General features: G+C 47.9%; 1 protein-coding gene across 1 annotated transcript in view; it reads left to right on the forward strand.

Annotated features, from left to right (window-relative positions):
- TYR (tyrosinase) overlaps positions 1-12,942 on the forward strand; it is a 35,282-nt gene that overhangs the window by 10,601 nt on the left and 11,739 nt on the right. Inside the window, exon 2 of the mRNA XM_077341424.1 lies at positions 1,199-1,415. Within this exon, the coding sequence (XP_077197539.1) occupies positions 1,199-1,415 (217 nt within the window). The remainder of the gene's footprint in view (positions 1-1,198; positions 1,416-12,942) is intronic.

Genomic DNA, 12,942 nt, shown 5'->3' on the forward strand with positions numbered 1-12,942 from the left:
GCCCATTGTAGGCAGGAATGCAATGGACACTAGCAACAACGACAGGGCAGCCCTGCCAGTGAGCAGGGCCAACCCCCATAGTGCCCCGGAGTGGGACTGACCCTCTTTCCCCTGCTCCCTAGCGGGGAGGAGTCCTGGGGCAGAGGAGAGGTTGCTCTCACCACCTCAGGGCTATTGAGGGGGTTGGCTCTCTTTCCCCCCAGTCTTGGGTGGGCAGGAGGGCTCAACAGGGACTATGGTCACTGCCACAGGGTTGGCAAGCAGGTCAGTTCCCTTCCTCCCATGCCACTCTTAAGTGGCAGGGAGGTTTCAACAGAAGGCACAGTCACCACCGCAGGGCTGGCAAGAGGAACTGGCTCTTATCCACCACCACCCCCCCCACACACACACTCCTGCCCAGTTTATCATTCATGAAATGGATCCGTAGAGTGGGCCAGCTCATCTTCTGGGAGGAAGGAGGAAGGGCGGGAGCAGGAAGGGAATGGGAAAGACCCATGATTGGCCCTGGGTGGGGGTGTGCCCACTCCCTATTGTGGGCATATCCCCCAGTGAGGGCCAATCAGGCAGAGATTTGCCTCTTGGATTTATTCCCCTTCATCTGCCATCTATAATCCTCTCCTCCCCCTTCGAGAAAAGAAAGAGGCTCCTGCTGTGCTTGGATCCCCCCCTTTTCTGAGCTTCCCTAACCACACGCAGAACACTTTTCTGTTTCAATTGGGGGGGGGAGAGGAAGACCCGAGTTCAAATCAATCTGGATTCAGCAGGACCCACAACGGAATAAACGAAGTAGGTGCAGATTCAGCCCTGTTCAGCATGCATTACTGAGGATTTTTCCTTTGGCTTTCCAAGGATTTTGAAGCATGCACCCTACAGACCTTGCATAGTCCAACACCGGCAGCTGTGCAGGTGGGGAGATCTGAATCGGTATCTCTTCAGTGCACCAAGATCTGCCCTGGAAGTAGGGTTGACTACATAGCCCACATTCCATTGGCTCTGGGATGTGGGATGTGCCTTCATAGTATTCTTCTCTTTGACAGACTCGATCATTGTGTCCGCGTTGCAGATTGTGTTGTCACTTATTGTTTACGGAAAGCCGCTTTGAATGCACTTGTAAGCACAGAAGGTATCTGTGGAATAAATACACGGATCGGCATAATAAGATCAGCCAAACACACAGTGGGACTTTTCTAACCCGTAGGTGATTTGCAGTCGATCCGATGAGTACAACAGTCGCCAAGAACTCTGCAACGGCACCAACGAAGGGCCGTTAATCCGAAATCCTGGGAACCACGATAAAGATCGGACGCCGCGGCTTCCATCTTCAGCAGACGTCGAATTCTGTCTAAGTCTGACCCAATACGAGGCTGGGACCATGGACAAAATGGCCAACTTCAGCTTCAGGAACACTTTGGAAGGTACCTTCTGTTTGTCTCTCCTCTCTGGCGGTTGTGTGTACTGTTGGCATTTCTTCCTCTACCCGCCCCAAGTGGGGGGCAAAGAGGAAGATTTCCAAGTCTGAACATTTGCCTTGGTCATTAAGTAAAGGTAAAGATATCCCCTGTGCAAGCACTGGGTCATGTCTGACCCTTGGGGTGATGCCCTCTAGAGTTTTCATGGCAGACTCAATACGGGGTGGTTTGCCAGTGCCTTCCCCAGTCATTACCGTTTACCCCCTAGCAGCAAGCTGGGTACTCATTTTACCGACCTCGGAAGGATGGAAGGCTGAGTCAACCTTGAGCCGGCTGCTGGGATCGAACTCCCAGCCTCATGGGCAGAGCTTTCAGACTGCATGTCTGCTGCCTTACACAAGAGACTCTTGCCTTCTTCATTAATTATATGAAAATACTTGTAAACCAGCAACCTCCTCGTTTGATTTCATGGGGTGTAATTGTCCCAAATCACCAATGTCACGGCTTCTCCCTTGTTAACAGAAACATCATAGTGCAGCTGTGCATGAAACAACAAATGATGACCCAGCATTGCACATGGAAATAGCTCAATTAACATGATCACTGTGGTCTAAGGTCAGCATCCAAAGGGTTCTTTAAGTGGGCAAGACTGCTGAACTCTTGCTGACCCCATGCCTTTTAACAGAGGGTCTTCATAGCACGTCACGATTAAATATCCTTCCAAATTTCTCTTCAGAGGTTTGAGCTCCAAGCTAATCAGTAGTTATGTACCATCAAGTTGCAGTTGATTTATGGTGACTTCTCAAGGGGGTTTCGTGAGAAGAGATGATCAGCAGTAGCTTGTGCACGGTAACCTTCACCTTCCTTAGTGGTCTCCCATCCAAGTCCTGACCATGACCAGCCCTGATCCAACATGGTTTCTCCTATGTTCTTAACCTCACTGAGTTTCCAAACTCTGATGTGATCAGTTCAGTCAGGACTATTCAAGATTCTGAAATATTCCTCCATACCTGGTCTTTGTTCTGAAGCAGCACTGCTTCCATTGGAATTCTCTTTTGTTTTCTTTTTTAAATTTCAGGTTTGAATAAAGCATTGTTCAGACACGACTTACACCTCTTTGAGTCCGTTGATCTATGCCTTTTATGCACTGATGTTTTCCTCTTTTTTGTTTTGGCTGTACATGGTTTAATTTTCCATTCTGCATTCCCCCTCACTTTCATTGTGCATGTCCATCAGGTTTTATTTTCTGATCTGCGTTAATTTCCCCCCTTTCATCATTCAGTTTGCTTTCCTGTAGCTATTTCCCCGGTTTTTCTGAGAGTGGTTTTGTGGCAGTTTCTCCCCTTTCTTAACTCCCAAGCCAAAGATCATTCAAAAGCAGAAAGAGTCCCTCGGGTCCGTCCGTCCCCCTCTTTTGGCACCTCTTGAAGGCCACTTCTCTATCACCATCCTCGTCCTTTCCTCCGTGCTTCCTTGTTCCAGCATGTGACATGTTGTGGGTTTTGTAACAAGCAGAATGAGTTTAGCAATATATGTTTCATTCACTAAACCAGACCTCTTCTCACAGGCTCTACTGGGCACTGTTGGGCAGCCCTATTCAAAACAGACTGCTTAACAGAGCCTGAAAAGGAGAATGCATAGTAAAAACAAAGGGAAACACCAGTGTATAAAAGGCCTATGCAATGTCTGGGTGACATAGCAACTTCACATTCACTTTCTGCTTCTTCCCTTCCTGCTCCCAGTAAGTTCCTCCCCATCCCCTCCCAGCTGGTCCAACATACCTGGCAACTGAAAGACAAACATAAATGCAATCATATCAATGTCACTTTTTTTTTTTTGGTAGTGTTTGATCAATATGAACATGCACATTAGTTAACCCAATGGAATTATGCAATGGAATTGAAAGCAATGGCAAATTTTTACATAAATGCATTTTACAGCTGGCCTGGTAGAGTGGCTAAAGTACCAGGCTAAGCTACTGGTCTTTTTTACTCTTTATGAAGAACGGTCGCGAGAACAGACTCCCCTGACGAAGTCTGTTGGCGAAACGTGTAGGGAATTTTTTGAAACTATCACATAAGTGATAAAATATAGTTTTACCTGATTTTGCACATCGGCCGTGGCCTTATTTCTTATCTCCTGTGACTGGTGCGGCTCTCTATTTTCTTGTTAATAGTGGTTAGAATGTCAGACTTTGGGAGTCAATCAGGGGACTACAAGAGTCACCATGTCACCACGTCATTAGCAAAGTCATCAACAAAGGGTTGTCCCTCTGAAATCCTGAGAGCAAAGATGAAGGGTGGACCCCAAGACTTCTGTCTTCAGCAGAGGTTGAATTTGGTTTTCCAATCCCTTCTCTGCCATGATTGCACAAGTGGGAAAGAGATTGTAAGTAGAACCAGAAGATATTTGAGCATCTCTGATGAGTTGTAGGTTCTCAAAGTCAAGAGCCCCGTTTCAAGTCCAACTGGAGAATGTGTGGAGTAGGGGTTTCTGCCTTCCTCCTATGGCCAGCTTCCTGATCCAAAATGACCCTGAGAGGCACTTTGTTGGGGAAACCTACTGGTGTGACAGTGCAAAGTACCTTCAAAACCCAGTTGGCTTATGGCCACCTCATAGGGTTTTCAAAGCAAGGGAGAGAGATGGTTCACCACTCCCTGGCTCTGCATAACAGCCATGGATTTCCTTGATGTCTCCCATGCAAGTACCAACCCATAACTGACCCGATGAGGTAAAGCTAGCATGGGCCCTCTATGGGTCCATATGGGTTTCCCAGTGGGCCAAAATGCACACCGCATACTGGGAGGATAGAATGGAGGGATGGCTGAATCTCTCCAGGTGCCCCACAGATATGAGTCAAATTGGGCATTGGTGATGCGAGAGTTGGCAAGAACCCGCAACTAGGGTTGCCAACCTCCCGGGGATGCCTGGCAAACTCCTGCCATTGTAGATGATCCCCAGTGGAGAGAGATCAGTTCCCTAGAAAAAAATTCTGCTTTGGAGGGTGGATTCTGTGATACTACACCACACTGAGGTCCCTCCCCCTCCAGCTCCAGTCTTAAAAATCTCAAGGTATTTCCCTGCCCAGAGCTGGCAACTCTACCCATGACTCGTGCATGGCCTTGGCATAGGGCATAGGCACTGATCCTAGAATCATAGAATCATAGAGTTGGAAGGGGCCTCATGGGTCATCTAGTCCAACCCCCTGCACTATGCAGGACACTCACATCCCAATTGCTCATCTACTGTAACCTGCCACCCCTTTGCCTTCACAGAATCAGCCTCTCTGTCAGGTGGCTATCTAGCCTCTGTTTAAAAATTTCCAAAGATGGAGAACCCACCACCTCCCGAGGAAGCCTGTTTCACTGAGAAACCGCTCTGACTGTCAGGAACTTCTTCCTGATGTTTAGATTGAATTTCTTTTGAATTAATTTCATCCCATTCGTTCTGGTCTGTCCCTCTGGTGCAAGAGAGAACAACTCTGCTCCATCCTCAACATGGCAGCCTTTTAAATACTTGAAGATGGTTATCAGATCCCCTCTCAGTCGTCTCCTCTCCAGGCTAAACAGACCAAGCTCCCCCAACCTTTCTTCATACGTCTTGGTCTCCAAACCCCTCACCATCTTTGTTGCCCTCCTTTGTTCACGTTCTAGTTTGTCAACATCCCTCTTCAACTGGGATGCCCAAAACTGAACACAGGACTCCAAATGAGGCCGAACCAGAGCAGAGTATCAAGGTTTCCACCAGCCTCTTAGTTTGCTGCCTTCAGGAACCGCAAAGAGGATGCCAAGTTCCTGGCAGATAGCTGGGCAGCGGAGCAGATCACAAGCCGTGTCCGCTGATTTATGGCTCTTGCCTTGTCAGCCGCCTAAAACTATATATTACCCAATACATTACAGCAGTGTTTTTGCCATGCTTTCCAAACCCTGATCATTCTGAATACCTTTGCAGATTATGACATATTTACGCCATGAATACTTTAAAATATTAACTGAGGTTGGGATTCCACCCCGGCGCACTGAATTGGAGCCCCGCCATTAGCACCCTTCCGTATCGATTCATTCCTCATGATTTTGGGCTTTTAAAAAAATCCTTAAAGCAACACAAATGCATAACCCGTAATAAATTTAAACTTTCTTGAGCTGCTGCAGTTTGTCACCGAGCTGTATAATTTATGTTTATCGTTTGTCTCCCGTGAAGACTTGCCGATTCCGCGGCAGCTGCAAAAGATGCATAATGTCATCAGGTTTTTAATAGATTGCAAAGCTAGCAATTTACATGCCCCCTCCCCCCTCTTAGGGTAGCTAAGGGGAAAACAGTGAAGTGAAGTGAAGTAAGACCATAGATTTTTCTGGCAATTCCTAGAGGGACTTCATGTCACTTCTGGGCTTTTTCTCAGATTATGTAGCAGTCCAGCTGAGATTGACAATTTTTACAGTTATTCTCCTGCTCCCACAGCTGGCAGTGAAAGCTGCCCACCAGAGACCCCCCTCCATAGCTGGTCTGGCATTCCTCCGACCCACTTTTTACTTCTCTATATAATTTACTGGTTTGGGGTACAATTTAGGAAGGGCTGGGGAAGGCACTGGCAAACCACCCTGTATTGAGTCTGCCATGAAAACGCTAGAGGGCGTCACCCCAAGGGTCAGACATGACCCGGTGCTTGCACAGGGGGTACCTTTACCTTTACCTTACCTTAGGAAGGGCCTAGAGATTACAACTGATTACAACTGCAATTACAACTGTACAACTACAGAGGTAAATTCTCCTGGAGAAAGTGGCTGCTTTGGAGGACGGATATCATAGCATTATGTTCCACTGTGGTCCCTTCCCTGCCCCGAATCCTGCCCACTCCCAGCTCCATCCCCCTCCCCACCCAGGTATTTCCCACCCCAGATCTGGTACCCCTTACTCCCCTTCTTCATAGAATCATAGAGTTGGAAGGGATCTCCTGGGTCATCTAGTCCAACCCCCTGCACTATGCAAGACACTCACAACCCTCTCGCTCATCCATTGTCACCTGCCAGCCAGATCTTGTCATGGACTCCATCCAAAAATCTCCAGGAAATTTCTAACCCAATCTGGCAATCCTACAAACCTAGATGAAAAAGTAAGAATATCCTTTCCCTGCCGCTGAAATCAATTTGTTAAAAAATTGCACTCTGTGGGCATAGCACAATAAGCTTTTCAGTGGCTAAAAAGAAAAGAGGTATGTTATTAAAGAGGTACTTTCTGTTGTCCAGTAAGGGACTTTCAGTGGTCTTACCTGTTTCTCTGCTGTCATTTAGAGTTAAGTCTTCATGAAAAACAGTGAGATTTTTTTTAAAGTGCATTTCAAGTCTTTTTTTTTGGGGGGGGGGGGGATCTGATCTCCATGGATTTTGAGCCAAAACGATAATCGTTTGTGACAATGCCTTTTAAAATTGCATTCTGTTCCTGTCGATTTTTTAGGTTTCATATCATTTAGCACAATTTTTTTCTTTAAGGTGTCTGTCATGTATTTGAATGTTCACTCCACCTCAAGAATTCCTCCTGGCAGGTGTTATGAAAATGATTTGAGCAAATATCTGTAAAATGACAACATTTAAATGATCCAAAGGGAATATGCTGTGTTTTTAAAATATATATATAAAGGTAAAGGTATCCCCTGTGCAAGCACCGGGTCATGTCTGACCCTTGGGGTGACGCCCTCCAGCGTTTTCATGGCAGACTCAATACGGGGTGGTTTGCCAGTGCCTTCCCCAATCATTACCGTTTATATATTACCGTTTACCCCCCAGCAAGCTGGGTCCTCATTTTACCGACCTCGGAAGGATGGAAGGCTGAGTCAACCTTGAGCCGGCTGCTGGGATCGAACTCCCAATACTCTGTCACATGGTTGCCAAAGCCCAGGTGCCATCAAGAGGTCCACCAGCAGGAGCAGAAGAACGTAAGAAAAGCTGTTTTGCATCAGGCCAATGGCCCATCCAGTCCAACAGATCATTTCCGCATGGGAGGCTTTGCGTTGGGCTGCAGGCTGGAGTTTGAGCTGGAGCAGGTTGCTCCGCCTCTTCCTGCTCCCGCACAGGGGAGCATTTGGCCCGGTGCACCTCGTCCACCCTGGATTTGTGCTTCCGCATGGGAGCCGAGGCAGCAAAGTTCCCACTGCAGAAATGGTCACCGTGGCCAAATCCCAGGTGCTATCAGGAGGTCCACCAGCAGAGCCAGAACTCCAGAAGCCCTCCCACTGTGGTCGTCCAGGCACCAAGAATCCAGAGCATCTCTGCCCCTGATAGAATCTTCCATCTAGACCTCGTGGCTCAAAGCCATTCATGGACCTCTGCTCCACACGTTTATCCAATCAAAGGGGGGTCAGTGAGGGAACATCCAGCTAAGATGATAAAAGTGGAGATGCTAGCTTGCAGACCATGTGCTCGATAATAGATTCATAGCATTACCACAAAAGTGTCAATCCAGATCAGAAGGGCTTTGTATCAAATGTGTGCTGGGCTGTATCCTAATTGGGACCACAGAGTACTCAAAACGCCAGCCTTCTCCTCCCCCACACCCGCCGTGCTGTTTCCGCAACCCAACACAGCCCCCCTAGCGAGCATCTACTTGCTCCACTGCGGAATTGTCTTGTCATATTAGTCACAGGCTTCCCCCAATTGGCCAACATTTCACGAGCCAATGGGAAACAAGGCTTCTCAGCCGGCCAAAAGTAAAGCCGTCATGGCTTGTATACCGTTCTCATTCCTTTGTGGGTCAGGGTGGGTTTTGATCCTGGAAAGATAAGCCTCTTAAGAGGATCAGACAACTTTGAGTATAAGGGAAAGCTGGAATGTAAATGGGTCTCTTTTCTTTGTTAGAATCGTACGGATCAATACTGCTGTGCCCTGTTCTAAATCCCCTGATAGAAAGGCACTGGGTCAAACCTGTTTTTCGTTCTCCTCCACGCACAAGGCATAAGTTGCTCAGCTCTTTCGCAGCTGGGCATTTAAGACCCATTTCCTGCCGATACCCCTGCAAACCCCTCACTGTGATCCTTCCCTGTGGTATTTTATTGCATCCCCCCCCCCCCCACTTTGTATGCTACCTCCCCCAGAACCAGTGATCAGTGATGCCGGTTTTCTGGATTTGGCCAAATCGATTCAGGCCGAACCCCAAAAATAGCGATTGATATTTCTGTGCACATGCCTACCCCTTAGCCACCCCTTTTCCAAACTGAAAACTCCCAGACTCCCCAGTCTTTCCTTTGAAGGAAGTTGCTCCATCTAGGTTGCCCTCCCCAGTCCTTTCTCTAGCTTCCATGTCCAGAAAGCCAGCTTGGTTTAGTGATTAGGAATGCAGACTTCTAATCTGGTGAGCCGGGTTTGATTCTGCGCTCCCCCACATGCAGCCAGCTGGGTGACCTTGGGCTCACCCCAGCACTGATAAAACTGTTCTGACCGAGCAGTAATATCAGGGCTCTCTAAGCCTCACCCACCCCACAGGGTGTCTGTTGTGGGAAGAGGAAAGGGAAGGCAACTGTAAGCCTCTTTGAGATGTCTTCTTCTTCTTCTTCTTCTTCTTCTTCTTCTTCTTCTGGTAGAGAAAAGTGGCATATAAGAATCAACTCTTCTTCTTTTTGAAATGTGATTTTTTATCATGCGTATTTCAAACCGCTAGCCACCTTGGTGGCCCTCGTGAGGGCAGAAAGGTGGGATATAAATGTGTAAATAAATAATAAATATTCGTCATCTGGAAAAAATCTGTCTGGAAAATCCAGCTCTTCAGGAGACCCACACTGGTCTTCCTGTGTCCTTCTACAGGGACCCTAAATAACACACTTTCCTTCAGAGTCCTGACATGAAACCTTTTTTCTTTTAATACTTCCACCATACATCTTCCGGGTAAAGCGTTGCTCAAACATTCGGCCTGGTTCGTTAGACAGCTCACTGTCTTAGCTCTGCCTGGCTGCGTGTTATTAGAAACATCTTCTGCCCGAGGCCCTGCGGTGTTCAAAGAGACGCCTACCTTCTGCCTGTCATATTGTTCCGCACAAATCTCTCTCCAAATACCAGATATACTGAGAAACTCTGAATTCTTTTCGCTTTGATCCTTAGCATTTTTCTCTCGAGCTCCTTTGGAAAGTAGACTCTACAGCCTTGTATCCTGCTGAGGTCTCACCCCGGCCAGAGTGGTGTGGTGGTGAAGGGCGGCAGCTTCTAATCTGGCGAGCCGTGTGTGATTCCTTTCTTCTCCACATGCAGCCAGCTGGGAGACCTTGGGCTTGTCACAGCCCTGATAGTGCTGTTCTCACAGAGCAGTAATAGGAGAGCTCTATCAGCCCCCTCCTCTCACAGGGTGTCTGATGTGGGGGAAGGGAAGGCGAATGTAAGCCACTTTTTGAGACTCCTTCGGGTAGAGAAAAGTGGCAAAAAAGGAACCAACTCTTCTTCAGTAATGTCAGGGCTCTCTCAGCCTCTCCTCCCTCCCAAGGGAGAGGAAGGGGATGGTATTTGTAAGCCACTCTGAGACTCCTTCGAGCAGTGAAAGCAGGGTATAAAAACCAACTCTTCATCTTTTCCTGGTTTGCCATAACCAGGCTTGAGTAGCCTTTCATGAATGCACGAAGCTTCCTGTCTGACTGTCCATCATGGATGGGACTGTCCATCATGGATCTGACTGTCCATCATGGATGGGATTGTCCACCCAGTCTAGCAGGAGCTCTCCGAGGATTTTCTAGGGTTGCCAGGTTTCAGTTTGAAAATTCCCACAGATTTGTGGGTAGACCTGTCGAATCCACTTCTGAAAGCCGCCATTTCCTCCCAGGGGGAGGATCTCCATTGCCTGGAGACCATTTGGAATTCTGGGAGATCTTCAAGCCGGATGGACCACTAACCTGATCCAACATGGCTTCTTTTAGGTTCTTAGTTCTGGAGCAGTGTTGCTCTGTATCCTGGGTGCTTTGGGGGCAAGAACAGGAAGGCTTCTGGAGTCCTGGCCCTACTGATGGATCCTGGGTTTTGGCTTCTGTGTGACAGAGTGTTGGCCTGGATGAGCCATTGGCCTGATGATCCAGCATGGCTTCTCTTAGGTTCCTATAAAAGAAGGCGTCCCTCAGTCTCTTGGAGAAATTAGAGGATTAAAATGTACCAGATCGGCAGATACACCACAATCCTAAAAGATCTTACGTAGAAGTAATGCCCCCTGAATAAAAATTAGACTTACATCTGGGTAAACATGCATCGGATCGTCCTGACAGATAAATAACAAGGCGCCCTGCTTATCTGGGGGCAATGTGAGATACAGCACAAAATCACCAGGATTACCAGGCAGTGCACTTTGTCATAAACAGTAAGGAGGCCTCGTGAATTATTTGAGAGCTTAGGTATGGAAATCAGATCAAAATCTGGTCGGTAATTTATGAGAAGGTGCCACAGAGAGATAATAGCAAAGGGACTGAGAAAAGTAAGCCTCTGCCATCGCAGGAAAATGGGCAAGGCAGACGTGGACATGCAGATGGTAATCATGCAAATCAATTGCTTTTATTAAAGCCAGAGATGGGGGGGGGGGAGGGATACGATGCCTAATTCCTTAAAGGACAGAAAGCAGACAGAAGAAAGGTTCAGATGTACATTGATGCTGGTGTGTAAATACCGTTTGTTCAGCTCGGAAGAAGAAGGTGGGTTTTGCAATATGCAATTTTTGGTTCCTTTTGGCTTTCCTCGGATTTTCCCTTTAAACCAGTGGTTCTCCACCTTCCTAATGCCGCGATCCTTTAATACAGTTCCTCCTGTTGTAGTGGCCCCCAACCATAAAATTAGGCCAGTGTCCTTTCACAGACATTAAACCAAAACTGACCAATAGCGTGAAGATCCATTGTTCATGATTGGATATAAATTGGCGGGCGCCTTCAGGAGGAGCAAGAACAGTGGCAGTGCCACCCCCCCCCCACTGACAAGCTGCTTGCCCTGCCACGCCCCCTGTGAAATGGTCATTCAACCCCCAAAGGGGTCCCAACCCCCAGGTTGCGAACCACTGCTTTAAATCACTTAAAGGTTATTTTTAAAAAGGACTTGCACCTTGTTGCACGATGGGTTGTGCGGTAAAGAGTCGCTTGGTCCATGGTAACTGAATGCACAACCCAACTCCTCTGGGGGGGGGGGGAGTTGTGTGTGAAATGCTATTGTACATGACATTGTATAAGTGTTCGGTCTGGGTTGATCAATCTGGAAGAGAGTAACCAGGCCTTGTGAGTCCTCCAGAAGAATCCTAAGAAGACTTAAAGGTCAAGGTATCCCCTGTGCAAGCACCGAGTCATGTCTGACCCTTGGGGTGACGCCCTCTAGCGTTTTCATGGCAGACTCAATACGGGGTGGTTTGCCAGTGCCTTCCCCAGTCATGACCGTTTACCCCCCAGCAGCAAGCTGGGTACTCATTTTACCGACCTTGGAAGGATGGAAGGCTGAGTCAACCTTGAGCCGGCTGCTGGGATCGAACTCCCAGCCTCAGTCAGAGCTTCAGACAGCATGTCGGCTGCTTTACCACCCTGCGCCACAAATCCACTGAAGTCAATAATTTTAGACGGGGGTAGCCCTCCTTAGGGCCTTGCATCAAGCAAAAGCATACGTGTGTGGAACAGCTTGTTGTCCTTCGGAAGAGCACCAACCACAAAAGAAGCAATTTCCCACTATTAGGGACAGAGGGGCATGGATGTTTGAACAGGGCAAGGGAAATGCACGGACGACGAATGATGTCGGGAGCGTCAGCCGTTCCCCCTTGAGTAACCAACCGATTAATACAAATATAGCCTTGATGAAACTTTTAGCATGTGTCACGCCCTGTCGGCACGCCAACAAATGAAGATCGCTGGAGAGGAACCATTTGATTTGCTGAGTTCTTGAGTTTGGGATATACTCTCGGGCAAGCGTGCGCCCCAATGGTGTAATTCCGTCTCCCCCAATTTCTGCTGGAACAGTTAATCACAGGAAAGTGAGATGCTGGAAGTTCCTGCAGAGCTGATGCCCAGGACGGTTCACTTTGGACATTCTGTGGTTGGCTTTCTCAACCAGGGTTTTGTGAAGCCCATGGGTTTCTTGACGGCCCTGGAAGGGTTTTCAGAATGGGTGGGAGTTCATCAATTTTTTATATATAGATTTAAAAACTGTTAAACGTTTATTGGATGATAGGACTATAAATGGTCATGTCAACCTACCCACCCCTCCCAAAATGGCCAACAATGGGGCCTGGAGGGGGTGGGAAGGAGAGGAGCATTGGGTGGGCGTGTCCACAGCTCTGCTTCCCAACTCTGTTCTGCAGGATCACACCACTTCTGGGGTTTCTCAAAGCCTGAAGAATGTCTCAGGGGTTTCATAGAATCATAGAGTTCTAAGGGACCTCATGGGTCATCTAGTCCAACCCCTTGCACTATGTAGGATACTCTTGAGCTTGTTTGGAGGTTCTAAGCAGGGGAGCACAGCTATTGTATACCCTTGACCGAAGAATGGTATACTCCTTCTATCTGGGATGGTCGTCCTCTTCCACTGAGCGCGCAGCTTCGGGAGGGACG

This window comes from Paroedura picta, chromosome 6, assembly GCF_049243985.1.
Source record: "Paroedura picta isolate Pp20150507F chromosome 6, Ppicta_v3.0, whole genome shotgun sequence".
Lineage (NCBI taxonomy): Eukaryota > Metazoa > Chordata > Lepidosauria > Squamata > Gekkonidae > Paroedura > Paroedura picta.